Source organism: Lepidochelys olivacea, assembly GCF_965140295.1.
Source record: "Lepidochelys olivacea isolate rLepOli2 genome assembly, chromosome: 1".
Classification (NCBI taxonomy): domain Eukaryota; kingdom Metazoa; phylum Chordata; order Testudines; family Cheloniidae; genus Lepidochelys; species Lepidochelys olivacea.
In genome coordinates, this window is record NC_140411.1 from 62,071,992 (window position 1) to 62,090,436 (window position 18,445).

General features: G+C 41.0%; 1 protein-coding gene and 1 long non-coding RNA gene across 3 annotated transcripts in view; one reads left to right on the top strand and one right to left on the bottom strand.

The window, feature by feature from the left end:
• The window catches only part of GTF2F2 (general transcription factor IIF subunit 2), a 127,865-nt gene extending 114,276 nt beyond the window's left edge, over nt 1–13,589 (bottom strand). Inside the window, exons 1-4 of one of the 2 annotated variants that reach the window (XM_084636579.1) lie at nt 13,412–13,589; nt 9,814–9,887; nt 9,296–9,314; nt 8,089–8,233 (exon numbers count right to left, since the gene is read on the bottom strand). In XM_084636579.1, the coding sequence (XP_084492705.1) occupies nt 8,089–8,233; nt 9,296–9,314; nt 9,814–9,887; nt 13,412–13,477 (304 nt within the window). In that variant the 5' untranslated portion in view covers nt 13,478–13,589. The remainder of the gene's footprint in view (nt 1–8,088; nt 8,234–9,295; nt 9,315–9,813; nt 9,888–13,411) is intronic. The other variant, XM_084636578.1, reaches the window with a different exon arrangement.
• On the top strand, nt 13,493–15,497 carry LOC311524935. The gene is made up of 2 exons (XR_014712651.1): nt 13,493–13,631; nt 15,358–15,497. It is a non-coding gene; the product is annotated as an uncharacterized lncRNA (long non-coding RNA).
• Nucleotides 15,498–18,445: the final 2,948 nt, after the last annotated feature.

The window sequence follows — 18,445 nt, forward strand, 5'->3', positions numbered from 1 at the left end:
GGTTTAACTATACACAATCTAATCCACCAAACAGGTACAGAGTGCAGCATATTCTCTGTACAGATTTCCATAGGCTACCAGCATTATACACAATTTTATAAATACTGTAGCTCTATCCATATAAAAACCTAAAGCCCAGGGACTAGTGTCTACACTAGAAACACTACAGCAGCAGCTCTGCCACAACAGTGTAGACATGTACTACAGCAACGGAAAACGTTCTTCCATCACTGTAGTAAAATCCACCTCTCCGAGATGCCTTAATTCGGTTGACGGAAGAATTTTTCTGTCACCCCAGCAGCGTCTACACTGGAGCTTACGTTGGCTTAATTACATCACGCAGGGTGTGACATTTTTCATAATCCTGAGCTATGAAGTTAAATCAATCTAACTTGGTAGCATAGACCAGCCCTGAAACAAACTGCATATTCTTCCTTAGGATTTCTCCAATGGTTTATGAGTGCAAGTCCAAATCAGTTAATTATCTAGATATACTTGATTCCCCAAAGTCTGAGCCAATACTGCCGATTACTCATTGCATACTTTTAGGGCTGTAGGAAAGCCAAGGGCAAAATTTTATAATGGTAGTGAGTTCAGAAGCAAATTTTTGGTGAGCCAGCCTAAAAACAATGGGAAAATAAGTATATTTTAAGAGGAGACACATTAATTAGTTTTTCAAGGAAAGGAATAGCAGAAGCCAAAGAAAGCTTGAATTCTAGTTAACTGTAAGAAATAGTCTTTCCAAACCTTTGTATGGCAAACTGGCTACATTTTACAATTCACATTAATGAATAAAACAAGTATTTATATCAATGGATCTCAAAAGTGGCGAAGTTATACTTAAATGTTAGTTCAACCCACTCAATATATAAGGTCTGAATACTCCAACTCTGTCCAGCCAGCTTTAATATTTCTTTACTCAATTACTTGATATGAACAGATTAGCATCCCCCAAATTATTTGTCAGTATAAGAACAAAAGATGACCTTATAAAACTGTGTATAATCTCTAGCATGCACTCCTGAAGATTAAACAAATTAAGAGAACAAATCTTAAGCACCTCATTTCTTCTCCAATTGAAGAAATGGGCACAGAGGATTGATGTACTAGCTTATTTTTCCTTTAAAAAATAAAAACAAGACACTTCTGATGAAGTGGATATAAAGATGGCGCAGTTACAAAATTAATGGAAATTACCTAAAGATGCCAGAGGACGTATGTCTACATTACTCAATGTGAAAGAACTGGCGATCTCTTGTCAAGAGAGACCCAGAACAGGAGTACCATGGAAGGGCTGTTTTAAATCTAGATTGAGGTCAGCTAGCACAACTGTTTCTGGAAGCTGACATAACGCTCATTCATAGTTTGTATACCTGGCACCAACTAGTGCTATCAGTCCCCAGTTTTCAAAAGCATCGTATTTTACCAAAGTTACTTGATTTTTAAACTTAATAAAATAAAATTGAAGTACAACAAAAAAAAGCATGGTAGGAATGTAGGCCCACATTAGATATGGATGAACCCTGGCTTTAAATTGAGTTGGGATTAATAGCGGAACTGAGCAATAGACTCATGGCATGCAACCAAAGAAGTCATGAGAAAGAAGAGCTGTTGTGTTAAACTTGTAATGAGCCTTCAAAATAGCTAAAGTAACAGAAATAAATATGGTTAACTGGGTACCAGGTCCAGTAAATAATTGGATGTATAAGAAACTCCTTCATCTGGCCTTAGCTAGGGTCTAATAATTGGCAACGACACCACTTGTTTGTTAAAGGGTATAAAAAAGTAAACTCATAAAAGGGTTAATACTTGCTGCCCAAGTCAGAGCTGACCAATATGGATTTAAGGACCCCTGCGTTTTCCCCATTTGTAAGTATCTTAATCAAATACTTATAAGTGTTTTGTTACTGTTTGGCAGTAGTAAATTGCTTATTATTTAGGCGTGTTTAGCGCAACTGTGTAAATACCATACAGCCTTTGGGTTTAATAAAGGAATTTATGGTTAAATTGGTGCAATGGTAATACCCTACATAAATAACAGTAATTCCAATAAGCACATTTTTGGCTTAAGTGTATATCATCACACAACTTATTATAAGCATGTAACAAAAAATCCACACATGAGAATTCAATGGTCTGGGCTTAGCGAGAGGCACAAATCAGGGTTGTTTATGAATGCTCACATAATTCACCCATTAGTTGCCTCTTAAACTAAGTTTGTATAAGCTCACTGGGGCAGGGGATATCTTCCTATAAATCTACACAGTGCCTCTGACAACTGGGTTCTCACCTGCAGGCTCTAACATAATGCATATCCGTATACAAGCCTATCACATATTTTTTATGTTATTTCTTCACTAAGCAGTGTTAGTCAGACAGACATGCTGTTAGGTCCCACTGAATCATAGAATCATAGAATATCAGGGTTGGAAGGGACCCCAGAAGGTCATCTAGTCCAACCCCCTGCTCAAAGCAGGACCAATTCCCAGTTAAATCATCCCAGCCAGGGCTTTGTCAAGCCTGACCTTAAAAACCTCTAAGGAAGGAGATTCTACCACCTCCCTAGATAACGCATTCCAGTGTTTCACCACCCTCTTAGTGAAAAAGTTTTTCCTAATATCCAATCTAAACCTCCCCCACTGCAACTTGAGACCATTACTCCTCGTTCTGTCATCTGCTACCATTGAGAACAGTCTAGAGCCATCCTCTTTGGAACCCCCTTTCAGGTAGTTGAAAGCAGCTATCAAATCCCCCCTCATTCTTCTCTTCTGCAGGCTAAACAATCCCAGCTCCCTCAGCCTCTCCTCATAAGTCATGTGTTCCAGACCCCTAATCATTTTTGTTGCCCTTCGCTGGACTCTCTCCAATTTATCCACATCCTTCTTGTAGCGTGGGGCCCAAAACTGGACACAGTACTCCAGATGAGGCCTCACCAATGTCGAATAGAGGGGAACGATCACGTCCCTCGATCTGCTCGCTATGCCCCTACTTATACATCCCAAAATGCCATTGGCCTTCTCGGCAACAAGGGCACACTGCTGACTCATATCCAGCTTCTCATCCACTGTCACCCCTAGGTCCTTTTCCGCAGAACTGCTGCCTAGCCATTCGGTCCCTAGTCTGTAGCTGTGCATTGGGTTCTTCCGTCCTAAGTGCAGGACCCTGCACTTATCCTTATTGAACCTCATCAGATTTCTTTTGGCCCAATCCTCCAATTTGTCTAGGTCCTTCTGCATCCTATCCCTCCCCTCCAGCGTATCTACCACTCCTCCCAGTTTAGTATCATCCGCAAATTTGCTGAGAGTGCAATCCACACCATCCTCCAGATCATTTATGAAGATATTGAACAAAACCGGCCCTAGGACCGACCACTGAAGTCAATAGAAGCATGATCAGGGCTTGCATCATTAAAATTCTTTTGAACACAGACAAACCTTAAAACAGACGAAAATTACTACTGTGAAGGGTACATCTACACTGCAGATCGGGGTGTGATTTGCAACTCTCGTAGACATACCAGTGCTGGCTTTAATCTAGCTAGCTTGCTAAAAATAGTAGCAAGGAAGAGGTAATGTGGACTTCTGCTTGGGCTGCTCAAGCCCACCTAACCCCGTAGGTACATATTCACTTGAGCCACCCATGCCACTGTGCTTTCACTGCTATTTTTTATAAGCTAGCTAAATTAAAGCTAGTGTGAGTAGTCTATACAAATTGCAATCAGATCCCTGGTCCCAGTGTAGACATATTCCACAACTGCAGCAATGCCCAAAAAGTCACAGTTGTGAAAAAGGCTAATATGATTCTGGATTAATGGGAGTGTCAAATGTAAGATATGGGAGGCGACTGTCCCATTCAATCTGGCACTGGTGAGGCCTCAGCTGGAGTACTGTATCTAGTTTTGGGTGCCAAATCATAACATGTGGACAAACTGGGGAGAGTTAAAAAGAGAACAACAAAAATATAAAAGGTTTAGAAAATCTGACCTATAGGGAAAGATTTAAAAAAAAACAAACAAAAACACAACTGAGCATGTTTAGTCTTGAGAAAAGAATAACATCTTGATGAGGGGTCCTGATGACAGTCTTCAAATACTTTCGGGGTTGTTATAAAGAGGACAGTGATCAAATGTTCTCCAAGTCCAGTGAAGACTGGACAACTAATGGGCTTAATCTGCAGCATGGGAGATTTAGGTTAGATATTAGGAAATGCTTTCTAACTATAAGGGTAGTTAACCACTGAACTAGACTGCTAAGGGAGTGGAATCTCCATTACTGGACATTTTAAAGAAAAGGTTGGACAAGGTCCTGCCTCAGCACAAGGGACTGAATATGATGACTTCTTGAGGTCCCTTTCAATCCTACATTCCTATGATTCTATGAAATACACTAGCTACTTTCCAAACACAGAGGAAATAGAGTTCCCTGCTCCAAAGAGCATCCACCACTCTAAGAAGACAATGAAAGGAAGTGTGTGGAGGGGGGAAACAATACCCAAGCAAACTAATCTGGCTGATGACAGGTACCTCTTGCTACTTACATTTGTTTTCAAATTAAACAAGGCAATAAACTCCTTACCCCTTACCCTCTTTTCCTCCCTCCACAACTCAATCCACATCTTTTGTCATGGTAATTTCTAGATTCAGCTCCAGTGTCTGTAGGCCACTCTCTTCAAATAAATTAGCAGTTCATACATAAGATAAATAATGAAATAGGCATTGTGGGAAAAGTAGGTCTTCAGGAAGGATTTAAATGAGACATTAGTGACTTTACAAACCAACCCAGAAAACTGCATTGCATGCATAGAGAGTGCCATGGAAGAAGCACAGACTGTTGTTGGGTAAATGGACAAATTGTGTATCAACACATCACAGGAGGGTGGGGAGGTGGGTTCATGTCATGAGAGATGGGTCAAGGCTACTTAGGGCTTTGAAGGCTATTGCAAGAAGCTTGAGCTTGAGGTGGTATAGAAGACAGAGGGATTCCCATATAGATTCTGACCACATCACCTGACGAGCATCAAAGATGATCCTATTGGTGGTTGCATATATAGACCGAAGTGGAATGATGTGTCACAGTGCTTCTTTCAGTGAACTACTCATATGAGTAGAGTTATACAGGCTAAGACTTTACAGAATCAGGATGTAACTAAGTTTCACATAAATGATTTTCATGGATTCAGTTCATACAGCATACACAGATGAATACACAATCAAAAGACGCTAGCTTGGGTTGTAGAAAAAAAAATGTAATTTTAAAGTTAGCCATACATGAATACACAATGCAGCCAGCTTTACTCAGAATATTGCTAGAGTGTGTTTTAAGAAAAGTCACACAAGATATTCTTTGCATCATACACAAAGAATTTTCAAAGGCTTGTAATTTGGTTAAATCAAAACTAACTTTTCCAGCAGAACACCCATAGGTGCACTGTCAATGGTAGCTATTTCCATGCCAAATTTCAGTTTAATATCCCACGCCATTTTGATACTACAATTGTACAAGAGAGGGTTGCAAGGGTTCTCTTTTACTTTTCCAGTAACAAGGATTTCCTCCCCCCCACTTATAAGCAAAAATAGTTTAATCTTATTTTGGGACGTTTAAACAAATATTCATCTTAAAGTACAGACCAAACTTGAAAAATTACAGCAAGTTGTAAGAGACTGAAAAACAGGGGCTCAGAACATTAACCATTTCACAACTTTAACTATACTGGTTGCTGCTGCTCTTAGTTTATTAATCAACTTGGCTCTTAAAATTGACGTTAAGGACTTCCCACTGCCCCTAAACAAAAAGGCATAGGGATATAGATTCCTTATCTTGTTTGCAGAACTTTTTTCCCTTAAAGAACAAGTATGAAATGGAATAACTTTTTCATACTCAGAAACAATGCATGGTAGAGCAATTATGATGTAAGTACTTAGGGGTGATCACATCAGAAAAAAAAAATATCAGTGTTGACAACTGAATGAAACAAAAAATTTCACCTACTGAATAAATGAATTTAGTTTCCAATTTACAGAAAACTAAACCATTCTACCAACCTTTCTGTATACATTGTAAATCAGTTTTCTGCATACCATGCTGTCTTTGCTAACCGAAGCACAATTCCTCTAGCAATTGATTTTGGGTTTATCGAATTACGTTTTCCATTATGTTAACTTAGCATACTAATCACCGAATGGATATTAAAGGAACCCACCCAGTCTGCTGCTAACTATACACTTTATACTAACTTAGACTGTAAAACTTAGAATATTAGCAATTCAGTGGACTTCCCTTCTTTCCAAAGGGCATAACCCATTCTGAGAGATCAGAATTGTGTATTTATGGCAAGCAGTGCTTCATAAGAAGTAAAGCTGATGATCATTTATTTTATCGTGAAAGACTCCTCAGATTTAGCTAAAACATTAATGCCAAGTTCTGGTCTGGCTTACACTTCAAGATTGCACAAGACGTAAATCAGGGGAGAAAGTGGCTCAAAAAGCCTTTCTACACATTCTTCTCCATTAAAAATGAGAATCAGTATTATCCCCAGGTATTTTTTTCTTACCCCACCTTATTGTCTAATCTATCTGACGTTCTCTAGGATACACCTAGTCAGATAGCAGATGGAAAGTGTAATAGGAATCACTCTCATATAATTACCCACTCTAATGCGGAAATTTAAATTTTTCCATTTCATTGCCTTATGATAGACACAATGCAATCATAAATGTGTGCCTTACAGGAACATGTTGTATCACCATCAGTTCATAGCAATAAGTAGGTCTGTCCCTTACCCTTTTTTAAAAAACAAAACAGTATCTCAGAGACTTGTGAACGATCCCATATTTTTATGATGTCAAATCTGAAGCCTAATTATTACACTTCAAATGTCACTGTTAACTATTCCATTGTTGAGCATTCATATTCAGGGAATGTGTTTATCCACTCTAAGATATAGTGACAGATATTTGGGCAAGATGCAACAGGGACAGCTGGTTCCTGGCCAGCCTTGCAGGAGTCGAAAACGAAGAATTCAAACCATCCAAAAATCCAGCGTATCCAAATGTACTCCTCTGACCCTGCCCAAAAAGGGGAGGGAAAGCATCATAAACTTTATTTGCCTGATGGGGACTCCCAAACATTCCAAGATGCCTTAGTATCTTATACTAAGCTTTCAAGGCATCCAATCTCTCTTTTCCCCCGCCTTATTTTCTGTGATGCTGCCATACATTTACAGTATATAAATCTGCAGCACACAAAGTTTGGGGACTACATAACATTAATTTAGTATCAGAACAGCCAACCAGCAAAGGGAAAATATACTGACTATTCCACAAGAGGAAGGAGAGCAGTGAAAGGGAGGGCATATCATAATTTTGATGTTTCCATCATATAATTTAGGCCTAACATGCTCATAGAATGTGGTATCCTGAAAATGTCCCACACTTACCATGTATTGCTACTGTAATATCAGTGACCTACACATAATGTAGGTCAAGGAATTTGAATCCAATAGACAAAAATACAGTTATTTTTCCTGCGTGCCAAATACCACACTACTATTACACTTTCTGACAAAGTAAACAACTGGAAAGTTCGATGAATAACCATTAATATTCATTGGTCAACAAGACACTATATCAAGACTGATAGAAAAAAATGAACATAATTCAAAATTGATTTTCATCACACTGTAGCTAGATTCCTGACAAATCTATCCTTTCCTCCAAAAGAAGTGTTGAACAAAGCAGCAGTTTTCTGCTGGGTCATCCTATCAGAAGCACAAGTTGTGATGAAACCCAAAGGTTTTGTACTGTACTCCGTTCTTCCTCTCTGAGCTGTTCAGCAGGCTGGTATTGGAATGTACAATACAATCCTTTCTGGAGACATTTCAGGCTCTTACTCAATTAAAAGAAGAAAAATAGTCAACTAGAATGAAGTGTTATGTGCATGCATGTGACCATAAAACAAAGCTGAAAGGTCTTTATTTTAGATCCGTCAGTTTGATGGTGTCCTTTTAACCAACTATCATGCTGAGATTATGAATCTACGCAAACATGCATGACAGGAATTATATTAACAAATAATTTTCATTCTAACTTACCTGCTGAGCTTTCTGTAAACACTGTTAACGTCTGTCCTCCCACACTTTGCAAAAGAAATGGATGTTCTCTGGGTGCACTGACTGAAGCAGGTTTTCCTCCAATATCACTGATACTTGCAAGATCTTCATTCAAAGTAAATGATACCTAACACCCACAATGAACATAATATTAGTACATAGACCTTTTAACTACATAGATTTTAGAGCTTAGGAAACAGGAAACGAAAGAAAAATGAAATAATACAATACAATTTTGAATTGTTCAAATATACATCAAATATATATATAATTTTAATATACTAATCTTCTGAAATATTTTATTCAACATTTTCACATAGGATTATTTATACAATTTACTCAACAGATTTTTATTATCTCCTCTTGATGTCAGAGAACAATTAATTGCATTTCATTATTTTTAAAAATGTTTGAGAACCTAAGATAGTTATACCTTTCAATGTAGATATTTTAAACGTTTCACACAGCTACCTTCACTTTTGAGAAAGTGTCAGCAGCATATATTACAGCCAGCTATGAGCCTGAACAAATCCCAAAGACAACTGGAGTCTCTCCACGTATTCCAATGAGAGTTAAATCAGACTTTAAGATGGTATATTCAGCTTTTCCCCACTGCTGAATTTTTGTTAAGTCTCTTCCAATTCAATGTGTTGGTTGGCTCTGGGGTTTACTGAATCATGCTGCTACCTTCCCATCTAACATGAAAGGTAAAATACCTGGTAAAGCTATTATTCATTCAATTGCTAATAAAAGAAATTAATCAACTGCCTTTGCAGATGAAAAGACCCTCAAATTCCCTAATGCTTTATATTTAACAAAACTAATGAATTAATACCAAATATGATATGGTATATTTCTGAACTCTTACTCCTTTGTTTCCAACTTTTTCTGCTTAATATTAATACCTAGCTCTTATATAGCACTTCTCATCAGTAGATCTCAAAGCGCTTTACAAAGGATATTAGCATCATTATCCTCATTTTACAGATGGGGAAACTGAGGCATGAAGCGATACGTGGCTTGCCCAAGGTCACGCGGTAGGCCAGTGACAGAGCCAGTCCCCCAGATCTCCCAACTCCCAGTCCAGTGCTCTATTACAAGTACTATAAGAGAAATGTACACTACTTTAAGCAACACTAAAGTTCAAAATATAACACATTGATAGCCTTTGGATTTGGTAATTACTTACTTCTGTTCTTCCTTGATTTCTGTAAAAGAAAATATATAATATTTTAGTTTCCATAATCTAATTTCACAGGTTTGGCTCCTCTGATAACAGCAGCAACCTCAAATTCTAGCTTTGTTACTGTCTTCACTCCTGAGCTACCCAAGGACAAATGGGAAAATCAGCAGGAGCAAATAGAAGCAACACAATAGCATATAAATAAATTGATGGAGATTCTTTATTTAGATGGGCCTATTGCCGATGTCTATGAAATCAGAAATGGGGTTCTAAAATATATCCACACACACCAGTATAATATTTTGTATTCATATTGTTTAGAATATACAATGATAATCACTAGGCAGCTATATTTCAAGCTTATTAATTTCATAGAAATAAACCCAACTTGTACTTTCAATAAATATTATGCAATATAAGTAGTACTTCACTGCAATACACTACTGTACACTAAACATAACTTTTTCTACTTCTGTAATAATTCTAAGAAATCCTACCAAAAAAAAGTATGGTGAACTACTTACTTGGCAATCCTCAGCTTCCCTACTTCACCCCTTCCTGAAGCTTTAGTCCATTGTTGTGACAAGTACTTGGGGACCTAAAAAAAAAAAAAGAAAGAAAGAAAGAAAAAGAAATTCAGATAACTATGCAACAGATAGTTATATCCAAGATTTTATTATTGATTTTTTTTTAATTTAAAAAAATAACATCTTTTTTGTATTGCTTTCTTTACAACAATCAAAATATTAATCTCCAGTGTATTTCTTTGCTAGGGAAGGCAAACAGAAGAAGTCAGCACCAAAAACTGATCATATTTAAACTTTCCAAAACCTACCAAGCATAGCCTAAGATGTATGACTTAAATGAAACTAAAAGAGGTGATTACATATTGCAGCCTTAACACTTAACAGGACATCTGACTGACTTGTGGAACAAAAAAGGAAGTCACGTTTTACTAACCCCAAAGCCATACACTAAAAAAGCGTTGATGTACAATGTTCTTTTTATGCTCTTCTTTTGACACTCACAATGCATCAGAAACTCCAGCAAATCCACTTTTATTTTTAGTTTTGTAGCAATCACTTTCTAGGGTTTTACTAATACAGTAAAGTCATTCCATATTTGCATTTATAGCCACTGTTGAAAGTATATACAACTAAAGGACTGCCTACTTTGTTGCTTATGTTGGAAGAGCTGCACACCCAATGAGAGAGAGAAGCACCCAACACAATGGGATCCTGATCCATGACTATGGCTCGTAGGTGCTATGGAATACAAATATTAAATAATAATATTAAGCCACAACCTGTGATGTATAGGCAGTATCAGGGGGCATCAGTTAAGATTTATCTGCCTGCAGCACCAATCAGGCACTTGGTGAGCCTGATTTTCCCTCACTTATACCGGCAGAAATCAAGCTTTTCCAGATTTACATTTTCACCAACCTCAACAGGGTTCTGCCTATTGCTGTTCAGAACATTCTCTGAAATTTTGGAATTGATACAACATGTTCAAAAGTTGTCACGTTAGACACAGAACAAAAAAAGATGCCATTAAGTGTAGGGCCTCACTTCACCCAGCTAAATCTGTAGTTGTATAGTGGATGGGATTATGCAATCTACAGGAAGACAGGAAATGTTTTACACAATAAAACACCCACTATGGCGGATTTCTTTTAATTTTAGCAAGAACAATTAGGAGGATCAGTTTTCAAAAATCCTTTAACAATCCCGAATATAGTGTATGGAAACATTGCAATTTGTTTCTATAAACAAAAACAGAATTCAAATAATTTTAACTTGGATTTTGGAAAAGGGATTCCCCAGTTAAGGTCTGACCCGAGGCCACGAATGAACTCACAGCATCTGAACAAAACATATATAAAATACTTAAGATTCTAGAGACATGGTCTTTATTCTTGGCTGTGTAGGTAGAGATAATACTTCTCCCTCACAATTTGTAACATGACCATGTGAGAAAAGAGATGACATAAAGCAATACCATTTCAAAATAAAATACTCCCTAATTAGCACAACCTACTTTTCTATATTTTGCACTCTAAAACCTCACAGCCTTAGTTGTACTTACTTTTATTGCATATATTCCTAAAGCACCCACCACTGTAATATCTGGGCTATTATTGCCTATTAAGTTGTCTCTCTCTGGGATACTTTCTATATTAGCTCCACACATTCTAAAGGGAAACCAGGTTAGCCAGAACTGTTTTTCCAGCAAGCCTTTTCCCCAGAAATTAATTAACAATTTCAACATTGTTATGCCTGCTCTTCATTAGCCAGGGAAATCTTGTTGTGAACTGTTGTGGTAAAGCAGCACTACACAAAACATTCTATTGTTTAAAGAGAAGTCTTTTTTTTTTTTTAATTAAATCCACCAAATGATCATATTATTGTAGCAAAACTGATTAAGTCCCATCTATGTTGTGATTCTTAACATGTTGGGGGACCTACTTACAAAAGTTTGCCCTGGTTTAAAATTCCAGTTCAGACCTGAAGCAGGTCTGCTATCTCTCCTTCGGGTCTGAATTGGATTTTAAACCAGGACAGTAGGGGAAAACCATGCATAACCCTTTTACACTAGCAAACTTTATAGCTGTAATTCACAAGTGTTGCGGCAATGGTGTCCCTAACCTCTTTGTCAGACGGTGGAGATGATGGCAGGAGTGAGATCACTTGATCATTACCTGTTAGATCCACTCCCTCTGGGGCACCTGGCATTAGCCACTGTCAGTGGACAGAATGCTGGGCTGGATGGACCTTTGATCTGACCCAGTATGGCCATTCTTATGTTCTTATGTTAATGGTAAAAAATTTAACTTGGGCAGAATTTACATGTTTTTACCATTGTATCATCTAGCCTGTGATTACACAGTGGTAAAAATGCCCAACTAATTGTAGGTTTCAGAGTAGCAGCTGTGTTAGTTTGTATCCGCAAAAAGAAAAGGAGTACTTGTGGCACCTTAGAGACTAACAAATTTATTTGAACATAAGCTTTCGTGAGCTACAGCTCACTTTATCGGATGCATACAGTGGAAAAAACAGTAGGGAGATTTTATATACACAGAGAGCATGAAACAATGGGTGTTACCATACACACTGTAACAAGAGTGATCAAGTAAGGTGAGCTATTACCAGCAGGAGAGAAAAAAAACCTTTTGTAGTGATAGTCAAGATGGACCATTTCCAGCAGCTGACAAGAACTTGTGAGGAACTGGGGGGACGGGGTGGGGGGTTTACTTTGTGTAATGACACATCCACTCCCAGTCTTTATTCAAGCCTAATGTAATCATACAGACCTAAAGGTCGCAATAGAACAACAAAAAACTTCAAAAACAGACTCCAGTGAGAGACTGATGAATTGGAATTAATTTGCAAACTGGGCACCATTAAATTAGGCTTGAATAAAGACTGGGAGTGTATGTGTCATTACACAAAGTAAAACTATTTCCCCAGATTTATTCCCCCCCCCCCCCCGTTCCTCACACGTTCTTGTCAACTGCTGGAAACGGCCCGCCTTGATCATCGCTACAAAAGGTTGTTTTTTTCTCCCTCTCCTGCTGGTAATAGCTCACCTTAGCTGATCACTCTCGTTACAGTGTGTATGGTAACACCCAGCCACTGAAGGGGCTGGAGTCTCGCAGCTCTCTGGGCACGGTGCTGGCAGAGCAGAGAGCAGCCGTGGGACCTGCCCGCCGAGGTCTCCGCAGCTCCAGGGAAACCAGACCGAGCCCCTGCTTTCCTGCGGAGACCGTAGAGGCCGCCAAGGGGAGTGGGAAAGTCACTCCGCCCACCCCCCCCAAAAGCCAGAGAACCAGGGAACTGCTGCCACCCCCCGCCCTTCATCCCGCTTCCTCGGGCCCCCCAGATGACTCTCTCCCCCGCTCCGCTCCGCCCCGGCCCACGAGGATCCCCGCCCCCACATACCTTCCCCTCGCCGCCCCCACGGGGAACCCCGCCCCCGCCGCAGGGATTCCCGCCCCGGCGCAGTCTCGAGGCGAGCCCGGGTCTTGGCCCCAGGGAGGGAAGGAGCCGCCCCAGCCCGTGGCGGGGCCTCCCCCGCGGGGGGACAGGATGAGTCGCTAGCCGGGCCCGGGCGGCCTCTCACCTTCACCAGCCACATGCCCGTGTTCTGCTTGGCCCCGGTCAGGTCCAGCTCCCCCCGCTCACTCATGGCGGCCCGGGCCCGGGCGGGGGACGCGGACGGGGACGCAGGGACACGCCGAACGAGCTCGAGGCGCCCGCACCCACCACGGCGATTGCATCCACCCGGACAACAATCAGCAGCTCACCCGTCTACGGCGGCCCCAGGCTGCCAAACTTCCGCGGTAAAGCGGAGCGAGGAGAGCGTTCCTCGCCTCCCCCGGGAAAGGGCGAAGAGGGAAGCGCGTGGGCTCCCGCGCTGCGGGACCTGGTCCCTCGCGCTTCCTCTGGCAGGCGTGGGGGGGGGGGCAGTAACAGGGGCTGAGCCAGGGGCACTGTGGTGACTGACACCGCGCGGCGGCGGCCGCCTGGGTGTTCCCCTCGCTGCGGGCCGCACCTGGAGCGGGGAGGCCCGGCGTGCTGCAGTGAGCCCTAGCGCCGGGTTTGACGCCCCCCAAGCTGCCCGGGTAGGGAGGAGGTGAAAAGCAGGCACTGGCCTTGCCCCTGGCGGATTGAGTGAGAGGCCCCTGGACGAGTTGGGTTATAGACGGTGCTTAATTTGTAATGAAAGGGGTGCCAGGGCTGAAGCAATGGTTTACTTTCATAACTGATGTGGCCACCCAGCGGTGGTGGGATATGAAGTGCCACGCCTAGAGGTGCCCGGGCTGTCCCCTGGCACAAACTAAGCAAGGGTTATAGAAATGCCGAGGTTGCCATTCCAGCAGGAGGAAGTCAGATGCATGCCGTTTTAATCAATAATGGTTAACATCAGTTAGGGGGACCAGACAGCAAATGTGAAAAATGGGGACAGGAGATAGGGGGTAATAGGAGCCTATATAAGAAAAAGACGCAAAAATCACGACTGTCCCTATAAAATCGGGACATCTGGTCACCCTTACGTCAATAGTGTAAAAGTCAGCTACTTCACAGCATCCCCAGAACATGGGCAGGACTGTGGAATCAGGCTCGAACTGTCAACTCAGATTTGGCCCAAAATTCACGTTAAAAGCAAGCTTTTACTAGAACACTTTGGTGACAGTTCCCCAAATTAAAGTAAAACCTCACTAGGTACACGTATATTTAAACAAAGAATCACCCACTGCTGTGTTTGAAACCCCAGCATTGCAACTCTAAAAGCCTGAAAGTGAAATGCAGGGCTTGTCTCCCTGGAAACTAGAACCCTAACAACTAAGTTATTTGTAAATTCCCACTTTTAGTTATTTCGGTGCAAGTCTTTGTGTGGACACTCTTATTTGAACTCAGTGGGGAGGATATTTAGCATCTCGAAGTTCTGCAAGCGGCAGGATTTACAGATGATTGTTAATTGAGGCTTAGGGACTGAGTGTGAAGTGATGAGCACAAGAAGGTAGGAAGAGCTCAGTGCCTTTCAACACCAGGCCCAGTGTGATTCATCAAAAAGCGAGTGAATGGCAGAGTTGTGTCTAGCTCATGCCATATGCTCAGACTGCACCTGCCGCTACTTAAAAATGACTTGGAATGAATGTCTTCAACTCAAGTGACATTTTCAATAATCTGGTGTCATGAGTCAATAGTTCTAATATACATTACTGACACTACCAAACTAATGTAAAAATTTAAAAAGAGGAATTAAATAGGCCAAGTGCACAAGTAACCAACATAACTGGCCAAATCATGATTGTTACCTAAATTGCCCTGTGGGAAATCATTGTTCTCATTTAAGGTGCTAAAAACAGTAGGGAAAAAAATCTGGCAATATCACTTGGGCTCAGAGCTGAAACTGACAAGGCAGAGATTTCCTTCCCAGCTATATGCTACAGGCAGCCTTTCCAGTCCTGTTTCCATGGAAACTACATTAAGGGCGGCAACAAAGTAAGAAGCATTTTCATTAATTCCTCATTTAAAATCCTAACCTTATGTTTGCCATTCCAGTGTTTCTTTCCATGGATGAAGAATCAGAAACCAGTCGGCAATAGCTGAGAGTTGGAGCTCTGTGTTTCCATTTCTGCTCCTGTTTATATGCAACAGATGTCAAATTGGGGAAATAAATTACAAGGTTTTAAATTACAGAACATTTGCTTCTGATTTTTTTCATCCCACCAAGTGGGATCAATAGATTGCACTGTAGCAAGCCTCTGAGAAGGACCTCCCTTTGTCACTTTCAGCTGCTGCCTGAAGTCTAAGGACTGGCAGTGCTGATTTATAAAATAAAAATAATCTACAGACATAAATGGCCTGATCCTGTACCGTTAAAATGAATAGGAGTTTTGTTGTGGACCACAAATTTATGTATGCTTCCCTCAGAACCAAGAGGATATCAGGGAAAATACGCTTATAGGAGTTAACACTGTCCAACCTGCACTATGTCAGCAGCCCCATTGGAGAGGGGAAGGGGTGGCATAGATGCAGGCAGAGAAGGCAATGGCAACAGAGAGGGAGCAGTTCTCAGCTATCACAATGGAAGGTATAGCACACCATAGGTCGCAGCTTCCTTTCCTAGTACTGATCCACAGAGTTTGGAGACCAGGCCCGCTGCCACCTCAAGGGCTCCAAAATTCCTTGCTCCTGGGGGGCAGTATACAGAGGAAACCCCACAAGGTAAGCCTTGTGGTGTCCAAGATTTCTTTATCCCAGTCCTATAAATTTTAGCTGCTGGATGATTAAATATAGTTCTTGTACTCCCATGTCTAGCCCCACCCCCTTCCCCCCCAAAAAAAAACCCAATGAGGATTTGTTTTACAAATATTGGTATGTTTAATCAAACATACCTTTCCAGTATTTCCCCTTACTTAGAGGACTCCCCAGGAAAGTGAGCTGTTGTGTGTAGAAAGGAAATAAAACATAGCATACAGTAATTGTTATTTTACAATGTAATGGAATGCATATATAGAGAGATTTCTTTTTGCAAGCATTCTAGAGTTTTCCACATCAGATAAAATTACAGTTAACAAACAGTGCTGACGTGGTAGATCAAACAGATCAGATATAATCACACAAACCTGTAAGTGCTGACTTATATTAAACAGATGTCTCTTGACTTGTGTTTGGATTTATAAGCAAAGCAGGCGGTGCTCAGTGAATATTAATGAAAAAATATTTCCATAAAGTGGGTGTGTAATAATAGAACAGAAGAATCTTGCTCTAAGAAACAGAAGGACAGATTCATAGCCCCACTGGCTCATTTGTACTGCTTTACTGGCACAGAGGGACTGTGAATTCAACTTTATTGGCCAAATGAGTTTTTCCATGTAGAGAAAACCTCCAGGGTGCTATAGAACCACTACACCAGTTCTACACTACACCCCCCCCCCCCAGTGCTAACTGTAAAGGTTATTCCCAGAACAAAAGGGGGCATGGCCAATGTATTGCTATACCTCCGTGATTATGGCTGCCAGTACAGCTTTGGAGACCACAGGCAATTTAGAGCAGCTCTGAAGCTGCTTAGAGTTGTGCTGAGGTCCAAAGCATCCCCAGCCAGCCCCACAATTGAGAAGCAACAAAAAGCCACTTTTGTTATTCCCTCCTTTGGGTCCTGTGCCAAGTACAGCTTGACCAGACCAGAGGAATTGTATTTTGTCAGTTCCTGGAAGATAGCCATATATATTTCAGGAAAGTACGGGTGTAATTCAAATTCAAACATTCAACAAGCTATGTTTTCTTCACTTACTTCTAATTCTTTTCATACCCCTCCCTTAAAACCTGAGGGTCCTGTCTACTCAACATGGACATTCAGGATCTCCTGGCAGTTTACTTTCCTCTGCTCACCAATTAGGCAATATTTTATTTCCTCCCTCATTTATTCCTGTGTGCAAATTGTCCGTTTGGTGCTTCTCATCTCAAAGGTGGTTGCATCAATTGATTGATTGGTGCATGTATATAGTTCATAAAGGCTTTTGGCAACTTCAGGATGAGAGATACTATCTAAATGTAAGATATTATTATTAATAGGGCTGTTAAAAAAATTTTACCAGACCTAGGGATGGGTCAGGACAAGAACACTAGATGCACCCACCAGCTCCTCTTCATGAATTTTGATGATCTATCTATGCTTTTATACATTACCTCTTGCTGTGGAATCTGAATGGTTTCTGGTTCTGGATGCTGTCATGCCTGAGGCATATCTCTGTAAGGGACCTGTGAAAAGGGCACTGAAATTGAACACCCCAGAGTTTGGGAAAATTCAGATTTGGGTCTGGATCTGAACTCCACAGCTCAGGCAAATATCTAACCAAGCAGAAAAGGGAGAGATGATAGGTTTTCATTCAAAGCAGGAGTGATACAGGCATTTTATCAGAAAGAAAACTGATCCAGGGACAGCTGATGCTCTTACTTCATTCATTCTTGTCAGCAAACCTCATGAACAAATTAAAGTGAAAAAAGTGCTGAGCAGTTTCAGAGAAAAAAAACTAATGGAGTTAGGCTGCCAAAGAGCTTCATGTCCTCCTCAATCAAATATGCCAGGTTTTGCCTCCTCATCATCTTGGTTTAGCAGACAGTGGGGCAGATCTTCAGGTGTCATTATCCTTATTCTTATCTTACACGCTACCCTAACACTGCTTCAGTAGCTGTCCCACAATGACCAAGAGGATAGGGGGCGGGGACCAGGCTGTTTGAGGAGGCACAGCCTTCCCTCCCCGGCCCTCCATACAGTTTTGGAACCCCGATGTGGCCCTCAGGCCAAAAAGTTTGCCCACCCCTGCTCTAAGTGGTCTTGGTGCCACCAAATGGGCACACCCAGGAGGTGTGTGGGTTACACTTGCAGCTTCCTGAACAGTCCTGTGTTCTTAAAGCTGTCAGAGTAACAGCCGTGTTAGTCTGTATTTAAGCCAAAATAAGGACATTTCTTCTTTCAGCTGTTGTGTTTACCCTATATTATGTGGAATAAGAAGGGGATAAACTACCAAGAGAGAACAGTCTGTCCATGTAGAGTATGATCATGTACATTGGGATGAGAGGAGTCCCAAAGTAACTAACTCCTAGCACAGAATATAGACCATCTAACCTTGGGTCTGTTTCTTAT